Consider the following 14,905-nt stretch of genomic DNA (forward strand, 5'->3'; position numbering starts at 1 on the left):
GTTCTACCACATTTTGCCCTCTTAATTTTATAGTTTCCTAGATAACTTCCTGTTTCCGCAATCTCCTTCTCTGAAAAGATATCCTTTCACTATCACAGAGATTGTTTCCTTAAAGATACTGAAATGTTGAGGTTGGCTTGGTGTGATGGTTTGCTCAAAAAGTTTTTACAAGGAACCGATCCAATGTTAACTAACATACCTAGGAAAGTATTAGAAATATATTCAGAGACTTGATTCCCTGATCGGCTCATTTCTGAAAGATGTGTCAGCTCCCGGTTTAACATTCTCTTGAACTGTTGGTAATTAGAACATAAAAATTCAGGTTAAGAGTCTGCTTACTGATACAATGCATTACAATCCATATTAATTAGAACATATACCACATAACTAAACAAGACAGTCAGAAATACATTACAACAAATAAAAAATATTTTCTAATTGTATGCAATCATTCACTGTTACATAAGTTTAAGATTTAAAAATGTCATTTAAAAAACCGGTAATTACAATTTTACATAACGTTGGAAAACTATTTAGATTTTATAGCAGTTTTTGATTTCATACTTTTAGGTGTCCTTTAAAGACCTGTTGTAAGTCTGTCATTTTTCTATTTATAATATAAAGGCAATTTCAACTTGCAGATATTTCTGACAGGATCATTAATACAATATCATGCATATATAGTATATATACATTCCTATTTATCATTAAACAATGCTGTCAGTTTGCATGCCATCCTATTAACATTTTACAGTTGATTTTAATCCAGTATGAGTTTATTACTGATTAGTGATAAACCTGTTTTTCTGTTTATGATATATAGCAACACAAAGTATACTTAAATCTGACGTATATGGAACAACTTCACTATTTCTTTTTTATTATTTAAACCCACCTTGATGTATCCCCAAGATACAGATAACAAATAGTTTGCCTCAGGCATTTTGGGAAGATTTTGCACAGCAAAACAAGAAATCTCCTATGCAGAATTTGCAGATCAGAAGGAGGAATCTCTCAATAGCAAGAACAGCCTGGAGCCTTTGTCAGTGAGTCTAAAATTCCAGCAATCCTGGCTACCCATGACTACACATCAGCGAGCATTGCTCTCCAGCCTAGCAGGAAGACTGTGGTGTTGGAAATTGCACGCACACACGCACACGCACGCACACAAATGATATGACTGGCTGCATGAAGGAACCAGAAGATCTAATCCAAATGTTTGCAGCAAGTTATCTTAAAGCACTTTGATGTTTGGCAGGTTGAAGGGGTATCCCCATCCAGAAAGAATTGTGCAGTTGAACACAGAGAGAGAAAAATAGGACGAGTAATAGCTTTTCACAGAAATTGCTGTCTTTAGCAACAGACTCATCTAAAGATAAAACAGAGGAATTCCCTGTGTATGTGCACACAACAAAAAAGGAAGAGAGCAATCAGTGTTCCTCTCACCACCAGGGCTTTTATGATTGCATTATAATCCATCCACATTGTATATGTTTTCTACCCTATTATTAGTGTCCTTCATATTTTCTTAGGGTTTTTTTTTTAAATCATGGAGAATGCATCTCGAGACATTAACCAACGTACGAACGGGCAGTACCAAATCATGTTCATTCCTGCATCATGTTATTCATGCAGCTCGAAATCGGAGATTATTTTCGTATTATCTTGCTAACATCCGTTCGGAGAAGCAAGCCTTCCAACCTTCATTAAAACATTGCTTCCCTTACGTCTGTTAAAGACTGCAGTCTAAACAATGCAACTTGAGATTCCTGACTTTTTCCAAAGTGGGGAGTATTTTTCGTGTGTCCTGTGTGTGCCAAGCGTCAAGCAAGGTGCGTTACCACTAAATGGGAGATAATCCAAGATGAAATCATGATCGCCAATGAAAACGTACGCCAATTACTCTCTTTCCCTTTCCACCTTCAGCCATCAGGACATTCCTATGAATACAAGTGGGGGCACAAATGCTTCTTTTCCTAATTAGCAGCCAGAGTTGTTTTATAACGTGATGATCCCCCTGCCGGCCGCCGCCTGTCCCTTGTTAAGCGCTCCCATTCATCGGGTCAAGAGAACGCCATGGCAACAGGACCACGTGACCGCCTGCCTCTCTTACTGGAAGGCTTCCCTCCCGGTCCCCGTCTTGCAGCGATGACGGCTCTGCTGAAAAAAACCCGCAAGCGGTGGAAACCAATTAGAAGCTAATTTCGCAGCCTTAAAGAGCCCAGCCAAAAAGAGGTAGCCCGACATAAAGTTTCTTATGGTTAAAAAAAGAGAGGAAGGGTGAGGGAGAAGGACTAATTAGCTGATTAGCAGATCCGAACGGGATCTATAAAAGCTGCTTTGAGGAAATCATCTCCTTAACTGGAAAGCCAGTTAAAATCTTAATAACAGCAATAGCACTGAGACTCGTGTACCATTTCATAGTTTTACAGGCCTCTCTAAGCGGTTTCCAGAGTCAACATATTGCCCACAAGAATCTTGAGTCTTCATTTTACCGATCTCGGAAGGATGGAAGGCTGAGTCAACCTTGAGCCTGATGAGATTCGAACTGCCAGGTTGCAGGCAGCCAGCAGAAATAGCCTGCAATACTGGATTCTAACCACTCTGCCACCAGGGCTCTTTTAAAATCTTAATAATACACACAGCACCCTAATTTAGGAGCTCAGAACAGTTTAATGAATGCATTAATCTCAGAGAGCCCTGATATTAACTTATCTTGCCTCCTGAATGTGTATATGTCTTCTTATTCAGCTGCAACCTTAATTGCTCTTAGGCTAGCCTTTTTTAACCATAGCCACAGATGAGCCCCCTTTCTTGCATCATTGCCTTGCCCAACAGCATGCCTTTCCCCTTTCAGAAATCAATGGAATGAATACCTCAGGGAGATCAAGTGATAGGGCAGCCAACAGTGTGATAGCAACTGTATGCCTGCTGCCTATGTGGAATAAGCCTGGCCTCATCCCTGCTTATTTTTACATTATTCCTCTCTGTGCCATGAAAATGCCAGCTTTGGATAACTAACAAAGTTATGAAAAAATGAAGGGCTGAAAGGATTCTAACCATTTTGTAAATGTGGTACTCAATTTCCTGCAGCTTTTATAGTCTGGAATGAGAATGACTTTTGAAGCAAGGACTTTTGGCAACCCTAATATCTTTATTGCCTTTTTCATTTTAAGGGTTTCCTGTTATCCAACCCATGACAGAGAGAAGGCAGAACAGATTATTAAAAGAAACGCTGCAAAGATTCTTCCCCTTTTTAAAATTAGTGTTTACCATCAAAAATTTTAAAAAAATAAGGTACAGATGTTTTAGCCACTGTTAATGTGGAAAACAACCAGCTCCTTGTCTTCAAAACCAGTAAGAAACCAGTACATTCAGAAGTCAATGTATTTTCATGAGTTATATGAATAGCATGCAAATTATACCCAAATTGCCTAATATAAAGTGAGAATATCCTATTTTAATTTGCTAAATGTTGGTTTCTAAAATTTGAAAAAAGTACCTAGGATGCTTGACTAGGGTTTTTAAAATCAATGTGGTATGAGAGTATTCATAATTAGTAACTCAATCTAAAATTGTATTATTTTGCAGAAGCCTGACCAAAAACACCCTACATTGTAAATAAGTATGATCGCTCATTATCAAATTATTTGGAAGTTTGCTTCTTCCTAACCACTAGAAACAATGTTCCAATGAATCATAACACATAAAAGTCGGTGATGCTTCATCTTAGTCACAGAACTATATAGGAGTCTGTCAAATTTAATACTGGTTTTAGTTTTTATGGATGTTCTGTAAACAACTGATCAAAAACTAAGAAGTATTTTGATCTCAGAAATATCCATCAGACAGAGACTGCAGATACAAGTGATTGTAGCCATCTGATCAGAACAAACTCTTCAGCACCCTGCATTTAATACTTATCTCATTTTACTTTGGCATATAAAGATATTATATGGTAGACTAATTACATATTCTTCAATAGTTAGAAAATCAAGCCAATAAATATCTCAATGCCAAAACTGCTTTGCTAGTAGGAATTATTGATATATTGATAATGATGTAAAATTTTGGGAGTTAGGTGACCTCAATATGAATGAATAAAAAAATCTTAGAACATCCAGCTTATCTATGATTTGTCAAAAAAAAAGTGTCAGGATGTGATTTAGAAGAACATCCATGTTTGGTGCCCTTGGGTTATTATTCCTATTAATTCTGCTGTGACCCATGCTTTCTGTTAAAACACCTCTCTGAAGCAGCAAACATGGCTACCATGGCTACCTTATGTTAATAGTGTACTATGTTAATAATGTTTCTGTTATTTTTATTTGTGTCTTAAATATTGAATATGGAATGCTTTGAATTTTAAGTACACCCACAACCAAAATTTGAAATGCTAAAATGCCAGCACAGTCATTGTATTTAATAACAGCTACATATAACTGTGAGGCTTTGAAATATAAACTGCAATATGCTTATAAAATATTACCTCTGGCAAGTTAAGTGCTAAATGGACAGCTGCTTACAAGGATAGATAAGCTGAATAGGAACCTTTGGAATTGCCTATTTGAATTTCTGCTTCAAAGAAGATTCTACAGAAGCAGTCACATGAACAAAGGTAACTTGTGATCTGCGTCACTCTCCTCTAGCTCAGGGAGGTTTACTGCTGAAAGGGTCATAAAATATAGACAGGAAAAGGTGTAAATGATGCTCAATGTAAAAGTCAGAAATCTTAGCTGTGTGAGCACGTGGGAGGATAACTTTCAGCAGCTGAATCTCATTTAAGGCTCACATTAAAGGACTGTAGACAAACTTAAAGTATCCCAGAAATATGGAGCAAAAATTCAGCTTAATATATATAGTTTCATATGTGTAATCATAAAATAAATCCCTGAGATATAAATGTTAAAAATCTGAAAAGGTGACTGACATTATTAAGAAGAGATTGTCTCTTAGGTTAAGACTTGATAATGGAGAATTCCTTTTATTCATGTTTTTGTGAGGCTGGCTACCTACCTAGATCAGGGCTGTTAAACCTGTGGCCCGTGGGCCAGATGTGTCATTCGCTGCCTATGCCCTGTTTAGAGCGAAGGGGAGAAAAGTTGCAATACATCGTTTGACACCCCTGACCTAGGTAATAATAACTGGCACAAAGTTTTCTATGAAAACAGCATGAATGTTCCAAGTAATTGATTTGCCCTACTCATTATAGTGAGAGTTGAGATCCTGAATTTGTTAGCGTAGAGATGCAAATTATATCCATATATAGCTTTACAGTCAAGATCTGCAACCCGAAAAGACGATTAAACAATGTAGGTGGGAGTAATAAGGTCTGGAATTAAACCATAGTGCATATAAAGCTGGGAACTGCACCTTCAGGCTGACAGAGAACATTTAACTGTTTTAGTGGTTTTAGTATGCAGTAAAGATTCTTATCTTGACACTGAGCCTGACAATAACAGGTTCCTTCAGGATGTAGCAATTCAAAGGAAAACCAATCCAAATGAAAACAGCTTAGGGATTTCATTGAATTCAGACAAGTGCTTAATTGAACACAAGGTTCCACTGTTTTCAAAATGTAGGCAAATGTTTTCAGCTTGTGCCATAGTATTTGAAAGAACAACTTCCACTATATTCCTGCCCTATTTTAAGAGAATCTAAAGGGGGGACCAGGGACCTGCTCAAGCAGATTCACAGGAGTCTGCTGAGTATAGTAGCTGCCTCCTTGTGAAAGGCTCAGTTCAGTGATAAATGTCTGGCATTGCTTTAGTTATATTTTTGTAAAGCAAGCAAATAGAATTTCATTTTATTCTTTCTTGCTTGGGAATGCATTAGTAACTTCCCTGGTATTATATATTAATTTATTATTTTGTACGTTTTATACCATGCTTATTGCCTATTTATATCAATAATTGAATTTAAAAAACTAATTATTTAAACTTTATTTAATGGGAAGTAGTATAGAAACATTTTAAATAAATTAATTCTGTTTCCAGTGATTTTTTTCAAGAAAGGACCATATTTCACTGTCGTTATATAGTTCTATGGAATAGGAAAAAAACAATTGACAGCTACCTATTTTTAATTATCAGGTGATAATTCTGATAAATGCCTATACATTGAACAATGTCTTTTTATCACATAAAGCCATCAATGCTCTGAAGTGTAAAATTGTAAAATTGGTAATAAAGCAAAGAAAATAAATATTTTGGATTGAGTATTGTAGGAAGTTATCACCCAGCCCTCTCCCAGAAAAATGAAATATCCGAGGAAATATTGAAAAGGCAGAATATTATGTTTCTCTGGATGTGAAAAGGAAGAAACATGTTTCAAAACGACAAAGTGACTCTCCCTGCAATTTTCTGCCTCCCCCCCTTTCGTAAATGGGCCATTAAGAAGGCCAAGCCAATCCCTTTACATAATAAGAGTTTTCCCCTTCAGCTCCAGGGGTATGGAATCAAGGCATGCTAGTATAAGCCTTTTACCCAATTGACCACATGGCATCTGAGAACTCAACCAAACCTCTAACCTGAGTCAAAACTCAGCCTAGAAAGTTGCCCTGCATGACCCCATTTGAGTCTGACAACCAATCAGAATACATTTCTTGCACAGGAGCAGGAAACAGATAGGTGGGGCTGAACAGATTATAAAAAGCCCTGCAAGCCCCTCCCTTGACCCTTCTTCTTCTTCGCCCAACACCTGGAAGCATGTGATCACCTTTTTTCCCAGGACCTCCAGCTCTGCGGTCCTGTCCACCATTAAAACATTAAACCATCCTTTTAAGCAGCCTCCATGCCTCCAGTGTCTTTTTCCCCACTTGGAGCTGAACCCAGAAGGACATTTCTTCCAACAGTAGTTTGCATTGACTCATATAAATGCAGCACCATGTATTTGAAAGAATATGCAGGTTTGAATGATATTTATTCTTCATTAAAAATCAAATTACATTATATATTTTAATCAACAATGCTGCACATATGATGTATTGCAAGATTACACATCATGTTTCACACCTGATTAGACAATTATTCTAAAACCTTTAAACAATGGTTGAAGTATGAAAAACAGATTCTAATTGTGTCAGTTTCCTGTTATACATGTTTTGAAACTAATATAATGCATATTTTGGAACTACTATAAAATAATGGTGACCTAATTAGGTTTTCCTAGCATTGAGTCATTCAGCAAATTGATCTGCCTATTGTAATAGGGATTAAGTGTGATGGAGGCCTTGCTTTGGTTGTTGTTTTAAAAACATTGTGACAATTTTTTACTGTCACATCTTTGGTTGTTACTATTTTAGATTTACATTAATGGTAGGTAAACTTTCATTTTTCATTTTTGCAGTCTTGTTGATGATTTTGCCTTCTAGAAGCTATCCGCACATGATAGACTGCAACTTTCATTAAATCAGCCAGGAGAGTCAGTGATTTGCTAGGACTGATTAAAGGTACAGGGAAGCAGCCATTTGGGGAAGCTAATTTTATAGGAAAGAACTGATACATATTTTTATGTTTCAAACTGACACTTTGATAATGAGTAAATACAGTAAACTGAAATAGATTATAGATAAACAGTTGTGTGATATGATTTTAAAAGATTCCAAGCAATATATAATATATTCTTATCCACTGTAGGCATTATTTACTGACACAGTGATGCCAAAATGATGCAATGTACATTAAACATCAAAAACTTTGCCTTTCTATACTTCTGTTGCACATTGCATGTTGGTATATAAGTGATAGAATTTATATCATGCCTATCCCCTCTCTTGCTCATTTATACAGATGTGTGAGAAATAATTGGTTCAGTAAAAAAAAAAGGCATCCAATATGATTCTCCAAATAAAAGGAAAGACTTCTTTTCTTCATAGTCTTAAAATAGTATCTGTTGTTTGGAAGCATTTCTAGAATTCTATATTCCTTGCCTGGATTATATAGAGTATATAATATCCCCTATAATTCAATTCCCAGATGGTTTTGGGTTCTTTTTGAAGAAATTAAACTTGGTTGCTTCTGTTATATCTGAACATTCTCAGGGGCAAAGATATCTGCCAAATTAATTGAGGAATTTATGAATGAAAGAGAAAGATTCACAATCTACTTGGTGTGGTTGATTAGTATAGGGAAAAGTACTGGATGTAAAAAAAAATCAAATAGCAAAATCCTAATGACAATTGAAATCATATTTGAAATCTCCTTATAGAAAGTGTAAAATTACAACTGTGGGCTAGTTTCAAAGTCCTTTTCATCCTTCTAACGTCATGAAATTACAATCTAATTGTTATTTCATCTAGAATACATTAATTTATACCCAAAAATCTTGAATTGGTTTTGTATAAAATCCCATTTAAACTTAGGTAAGGCTTAATTTCTGAAAAAAATAGTTGAGTATGTCCCATTAACATTAGCTTTAAAACCTTCCGAGTAAATAAATATTATTAAAAACACAGATTGTTAAAAACATGAGATTTGTTCAGTGTGACTGCATGGACGTCTCACCTGGAGCTAATCTCAATTTGAAGATTTTAGTGCACCACTGATTGCAGCATTTCTTTACAGACAAAAGCCAATACTTATTTACACAATGCACATTTATTTCAAAATAGCACTTTTCCTTTTCATTACAGGTTTGTCAAGCCCTATTCAGTAATTTGCAATTGCATCAAAATAACTTGCATAACAAAAAATATGTCTTGGGTTGGAGGGATCTGCGTCAGAAGGGTTAAGTAAAGATTTTCCAGTTTTCCTTGAAGAGTCAGTAAATTCAGGCTCTTCCATGGAAGCCACTTACAGCAGTAGCTGTTTCTCACCCCAACCAACTACATAGGGTGGTGTTTATGAGAACAACAGATAGAGGGATTGACGTCTCCTCTGTTCTAAACTCCTCAACAAAAGATAATATATAAAAGAAAAATAGTATTGGTGTAGTTTATAGCATGAGTGCATCTACAGATGAAATAAGATAATGCGACTGCCCATATGAAAACGTAAATGTATGTAATGTACATACCGTAGTCTCTGTTCTCATGTTTCCATTTTTTGTACTTATTTTATGGCTCATTGCTGGTTCATGTTCACACAATAATATAGTTAACATAATAAAGTTAAGAAAATACTTCCCCAACAAAGCCAGAATATGCACAAGCAGCTTTAATTACATAAAAGCTCTTTGTTCTTATTTTTTTCTTTTCCATAGGTTTGGAAACTGTCCGGAAAGCTGTACTTCACAAGAGCTTCCCATTAAATGTATGTTTGAATTATTTCTCTTTCTAAATTAAAATAAAATAATTTTCCCTTATGATAATTTCCAGGAGCTAGACCAAGATGAAAAGGCTGGGTTTATTAGATTAACTTTAGGCAAACCTTTAAAAGAAAAGGAACACAATTTCTTCCCTGACCTCCTCCCTTTATGATTAATTCTGGGGTGAAAAAGCATAGTATCATGCAAAGAGATTAAAATGGAGTACCAACATTTATATACAAATGCTTTGTTTCATGCCACTTTAACAAAATATAACAAAATAGTATGTAGTTACATGCAACCTATTTTAGCTCTTGTACACATTTTTCTTCCAATATTGGTTTAGAAAACTAGAATATATTTTTAGGTAGAATTTACTATATTGTATGAATGCTTGGGCCAATGTCAAGTCTACTAGCATTAGGAATCTTGTCAGAATAAAACCTCTCTTCTGTTTCTCTAAAAACAAAGGGCGAACTTAGCAGTCTTAATTTAGCACCTGCCTTTAAATATATGTCTTATAAAAAGAGATACAGGCACAAAGACCTGCATAAAGATTCATATGATATGGAAACACAATGCAGGAAAAGGTGCAGGAAAAGTTGGCATCGGCTGATGGTATGTTTGGGAAATCTTAGTTCTATTAAATGCTTTATTTGGCCCTATAATCCAGTTTAAACAAAGGATAATAAATAGTACAGAGCTAGAGACAAGTTATGCACGAATGCACATCACTAAATTCTGGCTCAAGACCAAAAATATTTTTAAAGCGTACATTTCCTTGAATATCACCTTCCAATCTAACAAGTTATCCTTCCCTCTCCTCTAAAAAATCATTTTGGCAACAAGGGCCAAAAGTGTTTCTTCTGTTGCTAATATTTTTCAAATGGTTTTCAGACAATCAGTAAGTGCACATTTTATATAAGGAAACACTTATAATGAGCCATAATAATTAAATCATAATAACCATCCATAATAAATCACCAATCATGGGCTGTAATAATTAAATCACTAGTTACTTCCCAGCTCACATAATGTTGTCCTGAATTGTTCTATTCATATATCATGAAAAACAAGTCTCCTCTGAATTAAGCTTGATTCTTGTGTACTATATGCATAATATCCATTTGGTTTTCTTGACAAGAGTGAAATAGTTTGCTATTGCCTTCTTCCAATATTTCTTTTTTGTTTTGCTTCCCAGTCTGACCTACAGCCCTGGTATTCCCTCAGGGTCTCCCATCTATCAGGTCCAACTCTGCTTAGGTTCCTGCCCAGGAAAAATCAATCAAGTGCTTCCACTTTTAAAACCATCTTTAATACCTCCTGCCCCTATCATGTGGAAAAGGTGACCTGCTGAAAATATGGTACTTTACATGCAGACAAACAAAAGTCATATTAAACATGTGGTTGTACATGAAATAAATGAGTCATGACAAAACTCTTTCAACCTATTTGTGAAGAGGAGGAATGGTATCCAAACACATCGGGCAAGAATACAAATGGTTAATTTGTTCAATCACATCCATTCCAGAAGCTTCAGCATTCTTGACTATGCTTTCCTAAGTTTATTGTGCTAATTTACAACACCCTTTGGTAGAAACCCTGAGTTTGGTTGCCTGGAGGAAACTTTATGACACAATTAGATCTTTTTGCATCCTATTTCAAAGACATGTTTAGTGGTTGTTCTGTCTTTTAGAAAACAGCTTAAAATAACCAACTAGCAGCTTGTAGGCTATTTACACATTTTATCAGGCAACCATTATTTCACAGTGATTGTAGACATCCTCCATCCTCCACATTCTGGGACATTAAAGTGAACAGTGTGGTTACTGTTAAATGAGGTTAGGGGAGTTCCATTTTGGTAAGTGATACATGAAAAGAATATTCTGAAAGGTATCCAGTGACAAAAAGGGTAAAGCCCTTAAGGATAAGGACAAAATCAGGAAATTGAAAGGATGCATTTTGATGAGATCTAAGATCTTTATAAAGAATAAAGACCAGTAAAAAAAGGCCTTTGGACCTATACATCTATGAGTAAATAACAGTAGTAAAGCAAAATTTATGGATTCTATAAAAATGCTCTATTTTTTTAAAAATATACAGTTTATAGCTATTGAATCCAGCAAGTATCAGAGTGGGTATACAAGTAAAGCAACTATAGAAATATTAGCAATTTTTTTCTGACACTTTTTTAGTTTGTTTTTTAATAGCAGGCAGTTATTTAATCATACCAATAACAATTGTTAGGTTGTGTTCGGTATCTTAAATCAGTGTTTTTCTGATTGGTTTGGGGATTTCTGGGAGTTGAAAACTACACATTGTAAAGATGCTCAGATTGAGAAACATAACCTCAAATAGATCCAAATATTTGCACAATTCACGTCTTTGAATAAGAAACAGCATGGCTTCTTATTCCACCTGAAAACTAAATGATGAGGTTCAGAGGTTATCACATTTAAATGTTCCTCAGATTCAATAAGAAACAAGTCTTTACACTGTAACATCAAATTTAAAATTAATTAAATTAAATAATTATTTTTGAACCACCTCATACTTGCAAGCATTGAATTACTCTAGCTTGAGTTTACTTGAAATTTATCATATGTTTATTATGTTTTTTATAAAACCGCAGGTAATTCTGAGTCAACTCTTATGGCTTATTAGTCTTTCTTTTCTAGACCACAGTTCCTAAGGTCAAATGGCAATCAACTAAAAGGGAGTCCCAAAGAATTCTATGATTCACAGCTGTTAAAGCCCTCTCTAAGAAACAAAGAAAATTGAAGTAGCAGGTTTTCTAGTTGACTGCCAGCAGTTAATCCAAGTAAATCTTTTAGAGATGTATGACTATTTTGTAATGCAGATAAACAAAGGAAATTACAGTAAACTCAAAAGCAAGAACAGCTTGGCACACCTTAAGCAAAACATCACGTACCAAGTGAGCTAGATTCAGTCCTGGCAGACTCATATCAGGTCGTCCCCCCCATTTTTCAATATGGACATTGTGCAATGAAGCACATAGGCAAGGGGCAAACAGCCAGGAATTACCTCCAAAGTTTACATTAGAGTACTCGTGTTTAGTTTATTTAGCCTCCTAAAACCAAGACGTGAGTGTCCTATGTGACTGAAAACCCTTTGGAAGGAGTGTAGCGAAAGTTTTGTATACATCAATAGATTTTAGTTTACAGATAAGGAGGACAATGGTCTAGTATGTGACATTGCTAACAAAGGAGAGGAGGTATAATGAGACATTTCAGAAAGTGCCTACGTGATGGAAGGATGCATCTCCCTTGGGGTCATTTGAGTGACTATAAATCTCAGCCTGCCTCATTCTGTGACTGCTGCTGCTCCCCTTACATCAGTCACGCCATATATAAAATAGCTAGATTCACATGTGGAAAAAGAAGCTTGGTAAATTCTTCAGTCATAAACATAATATACAATATAATTACCTAAGTACAAGCAAACTGATATTAAAGTCAACATTATAAAAATTATTGTCCAAGAGAACTAAAAATATGCTATCCTGGCAAAGTGAAGTCCTAATTTTATAACAAAAAATATTTAATTGGAACATAATATTTTAAATTCACTAATCTCAATTGCATATAAAGTCATATTAAAACATGGATTTACAAACCCTACATACTAGCAGACAACAAATATTTGGGAATATTATTTGGTCCAATGTTTGGTCTATTTAAGAGGCCATGCTATAAAATCACAAAGTTGCAAGTCACAAATAACAATTATTATTCGTTAATACAGTGATCATATAGATCAGTGGTTCCCAACCTTTTTTTGGCCATGCCCCATGTAAGCTAAGCATCTTTAAAACTCTGATGCCATTCCTGTGACATATAATTCTTACTTTACTCAAAAAGTGAACTCTACTCATGCAGAGGAAACTTAAAAGTCCATTAACTTGGTTTAAACAAGGTTCAAATTGCTCCATTAAAAATCAAATTGCCCCCCTGTGGGGCGTGGGCCCCACATTGGGAACCATTGATATAGATTAATGCTTACTAATTATCTAGAAATACCTATAATGTTGTAACATGAGGACGCCCTCAGTCTCTGCCTGCTTTTAGAGAGACCCCGTTATATCAAAAGCAGACTTATCTGCCCAATGAATACAATACCTTATTATTATTTGATCTATACCTATGGTAATAGGTGACTAAGACTGTAGATAGGATTCAGAAATGAGCATAATGAATGTTAATTCAAATTAGAAATTGGAAACTTTGGCAGTGTAGAAACTACATCAGAAAAACATCATGAAACTGTAGGGCTAGCAGCAGTAAATTTTTACTTGATATGATGTGATTGAATAGAACTGAAAAGATTTGTTTATCATTTTAGTAAAAAATATGCCAAACCACATATATTGCTCTGCTGCATGAGGAAGTGGTTGCTGAGAGTGTTTGCTTTTTGCATCTTCACAATTGTTTTTAAAAGTTTCTGAATCTCTCTTCTGAATGGCAGGGAATAAATTCCTCATATTTCTAAGTAATTGTTTTACTTAAACATTTCCACCTTGTTTACTGAAAGAAAGAAAAAATCCCTGAATATTTTCACGTAGGATCTCTTGGCATTTATCAATATCAAGAATCATCTTTTGGGAAGCAATTCTGAAAAGTTGTCTCCTGTTTTTGCAATGCTGTAGTTTTAAAACTACGTCTGTCAGGAAGGAGACAGGAAATTCGAGTCACACTTACAACAGCTGTGCCATGCCCACTATCATTCTGAAATGACGTAGTTTGGGCTTCAGTGGCACGGAGCCAGGAACTTAGCAATAGCAGAGGTCAGGAAGATAGGTCACTGTTTTTACAGCCCTCACACTTGGAATCCTGCAGGATCCACTTGCTGCCTTCCTTTCTCTTCTGTTTTTCTGTTCTTTACTATGGGGAGCTAGAAACATCCTGTTTTCAAAACATTTGATTGTTTTGCAATTAGCAAATTTCTATGCAGAAGTCTTTGACGGAAGGAAGACAGATTATTCAGATACTTCACAGATGTGGAAAATTTGATAATAACTCAGCATATTTCAAAAGGCTTCTTGGGTTCTGAAAAGTTCAGCTGTAAGCATTAAAATTTCAAGTGGTTTTTCAAAAATTGCAACACAGAATAAATATGACAAAGTAGAGACAAAATGAGAAGGGCAATGTAATCTCATTTCATATACAGTATATATGTAGGATCTAAGATCTTAGATCTACGAGAAGTAAAATTGGGACTTCAATTTTATTTATGTTTTTTTAAAATTTAATTTAATTTTTAAATTTTATTTGTATTCAAAAATGAATGTAATATCTGCTTGAATAGCTTTGTTCCTATGGAGAACTACAACTCCTATGGAGTTGTATCATCTTCATCTCATTGAAGTTAATTTTTCTTTACTTAATAATAGAAACAAACTGCAAGTATCTGCATAAGGCTCCAGCCTAATGACCATCCTTTAATGGCCATTGTAAATGACTTCCAGACTATACTTATAAGTATATATGAATGCACACTTTGGATGAGACTGATAAAAGAGCGTTAACAATAGAGTTCTAAGTAAATTGGAGGGAGTGGGACTGTTTTCTTGCCTTCAATTGAAAGCCTCTGAAGAAAGGTATACATATTTTTCACTGATCAAACCAGAGTATGAAATCTT

General features: G+C 35.2%; 1 protein-coding gene across 2 annotated transcripts in view; it reads right to left on the reverse strand.

The window, feature by feature from the left end:
* PDE4B (phosphodiesterase 4B) overlaps positions 1-14,905 on the reverse strand; it is a 237,968-nt gene that overhangs the window by 14,229 nt on the left and 208,834 nt on the right. For both annotated transcript variants that reach the window (XM_032219089.1, XM_032219090.1), the window contains one exon: positions 200-293. In XM_032219089.1, the coding sequence (XP_032074980.1) occupies positions 200-293 (94 nt within the window). The remainder of the gene's footprint in view (positions 1-199; positions 294-14,905) is intronic.

Source organism: Thamnophis elegans, chromosome 5, assembly GCF_009769535.1.
Source record: "Thamnophis elegans isolate rThaEle1 chromosome 5, rThaEle1.pri, whole genome shotgun sequence".
NCBI lineage: Eukaryota > Metazoa > Chordata > Lepidosauria > Squamata > Colubridae > Thamnophis > Thamnophis elegans.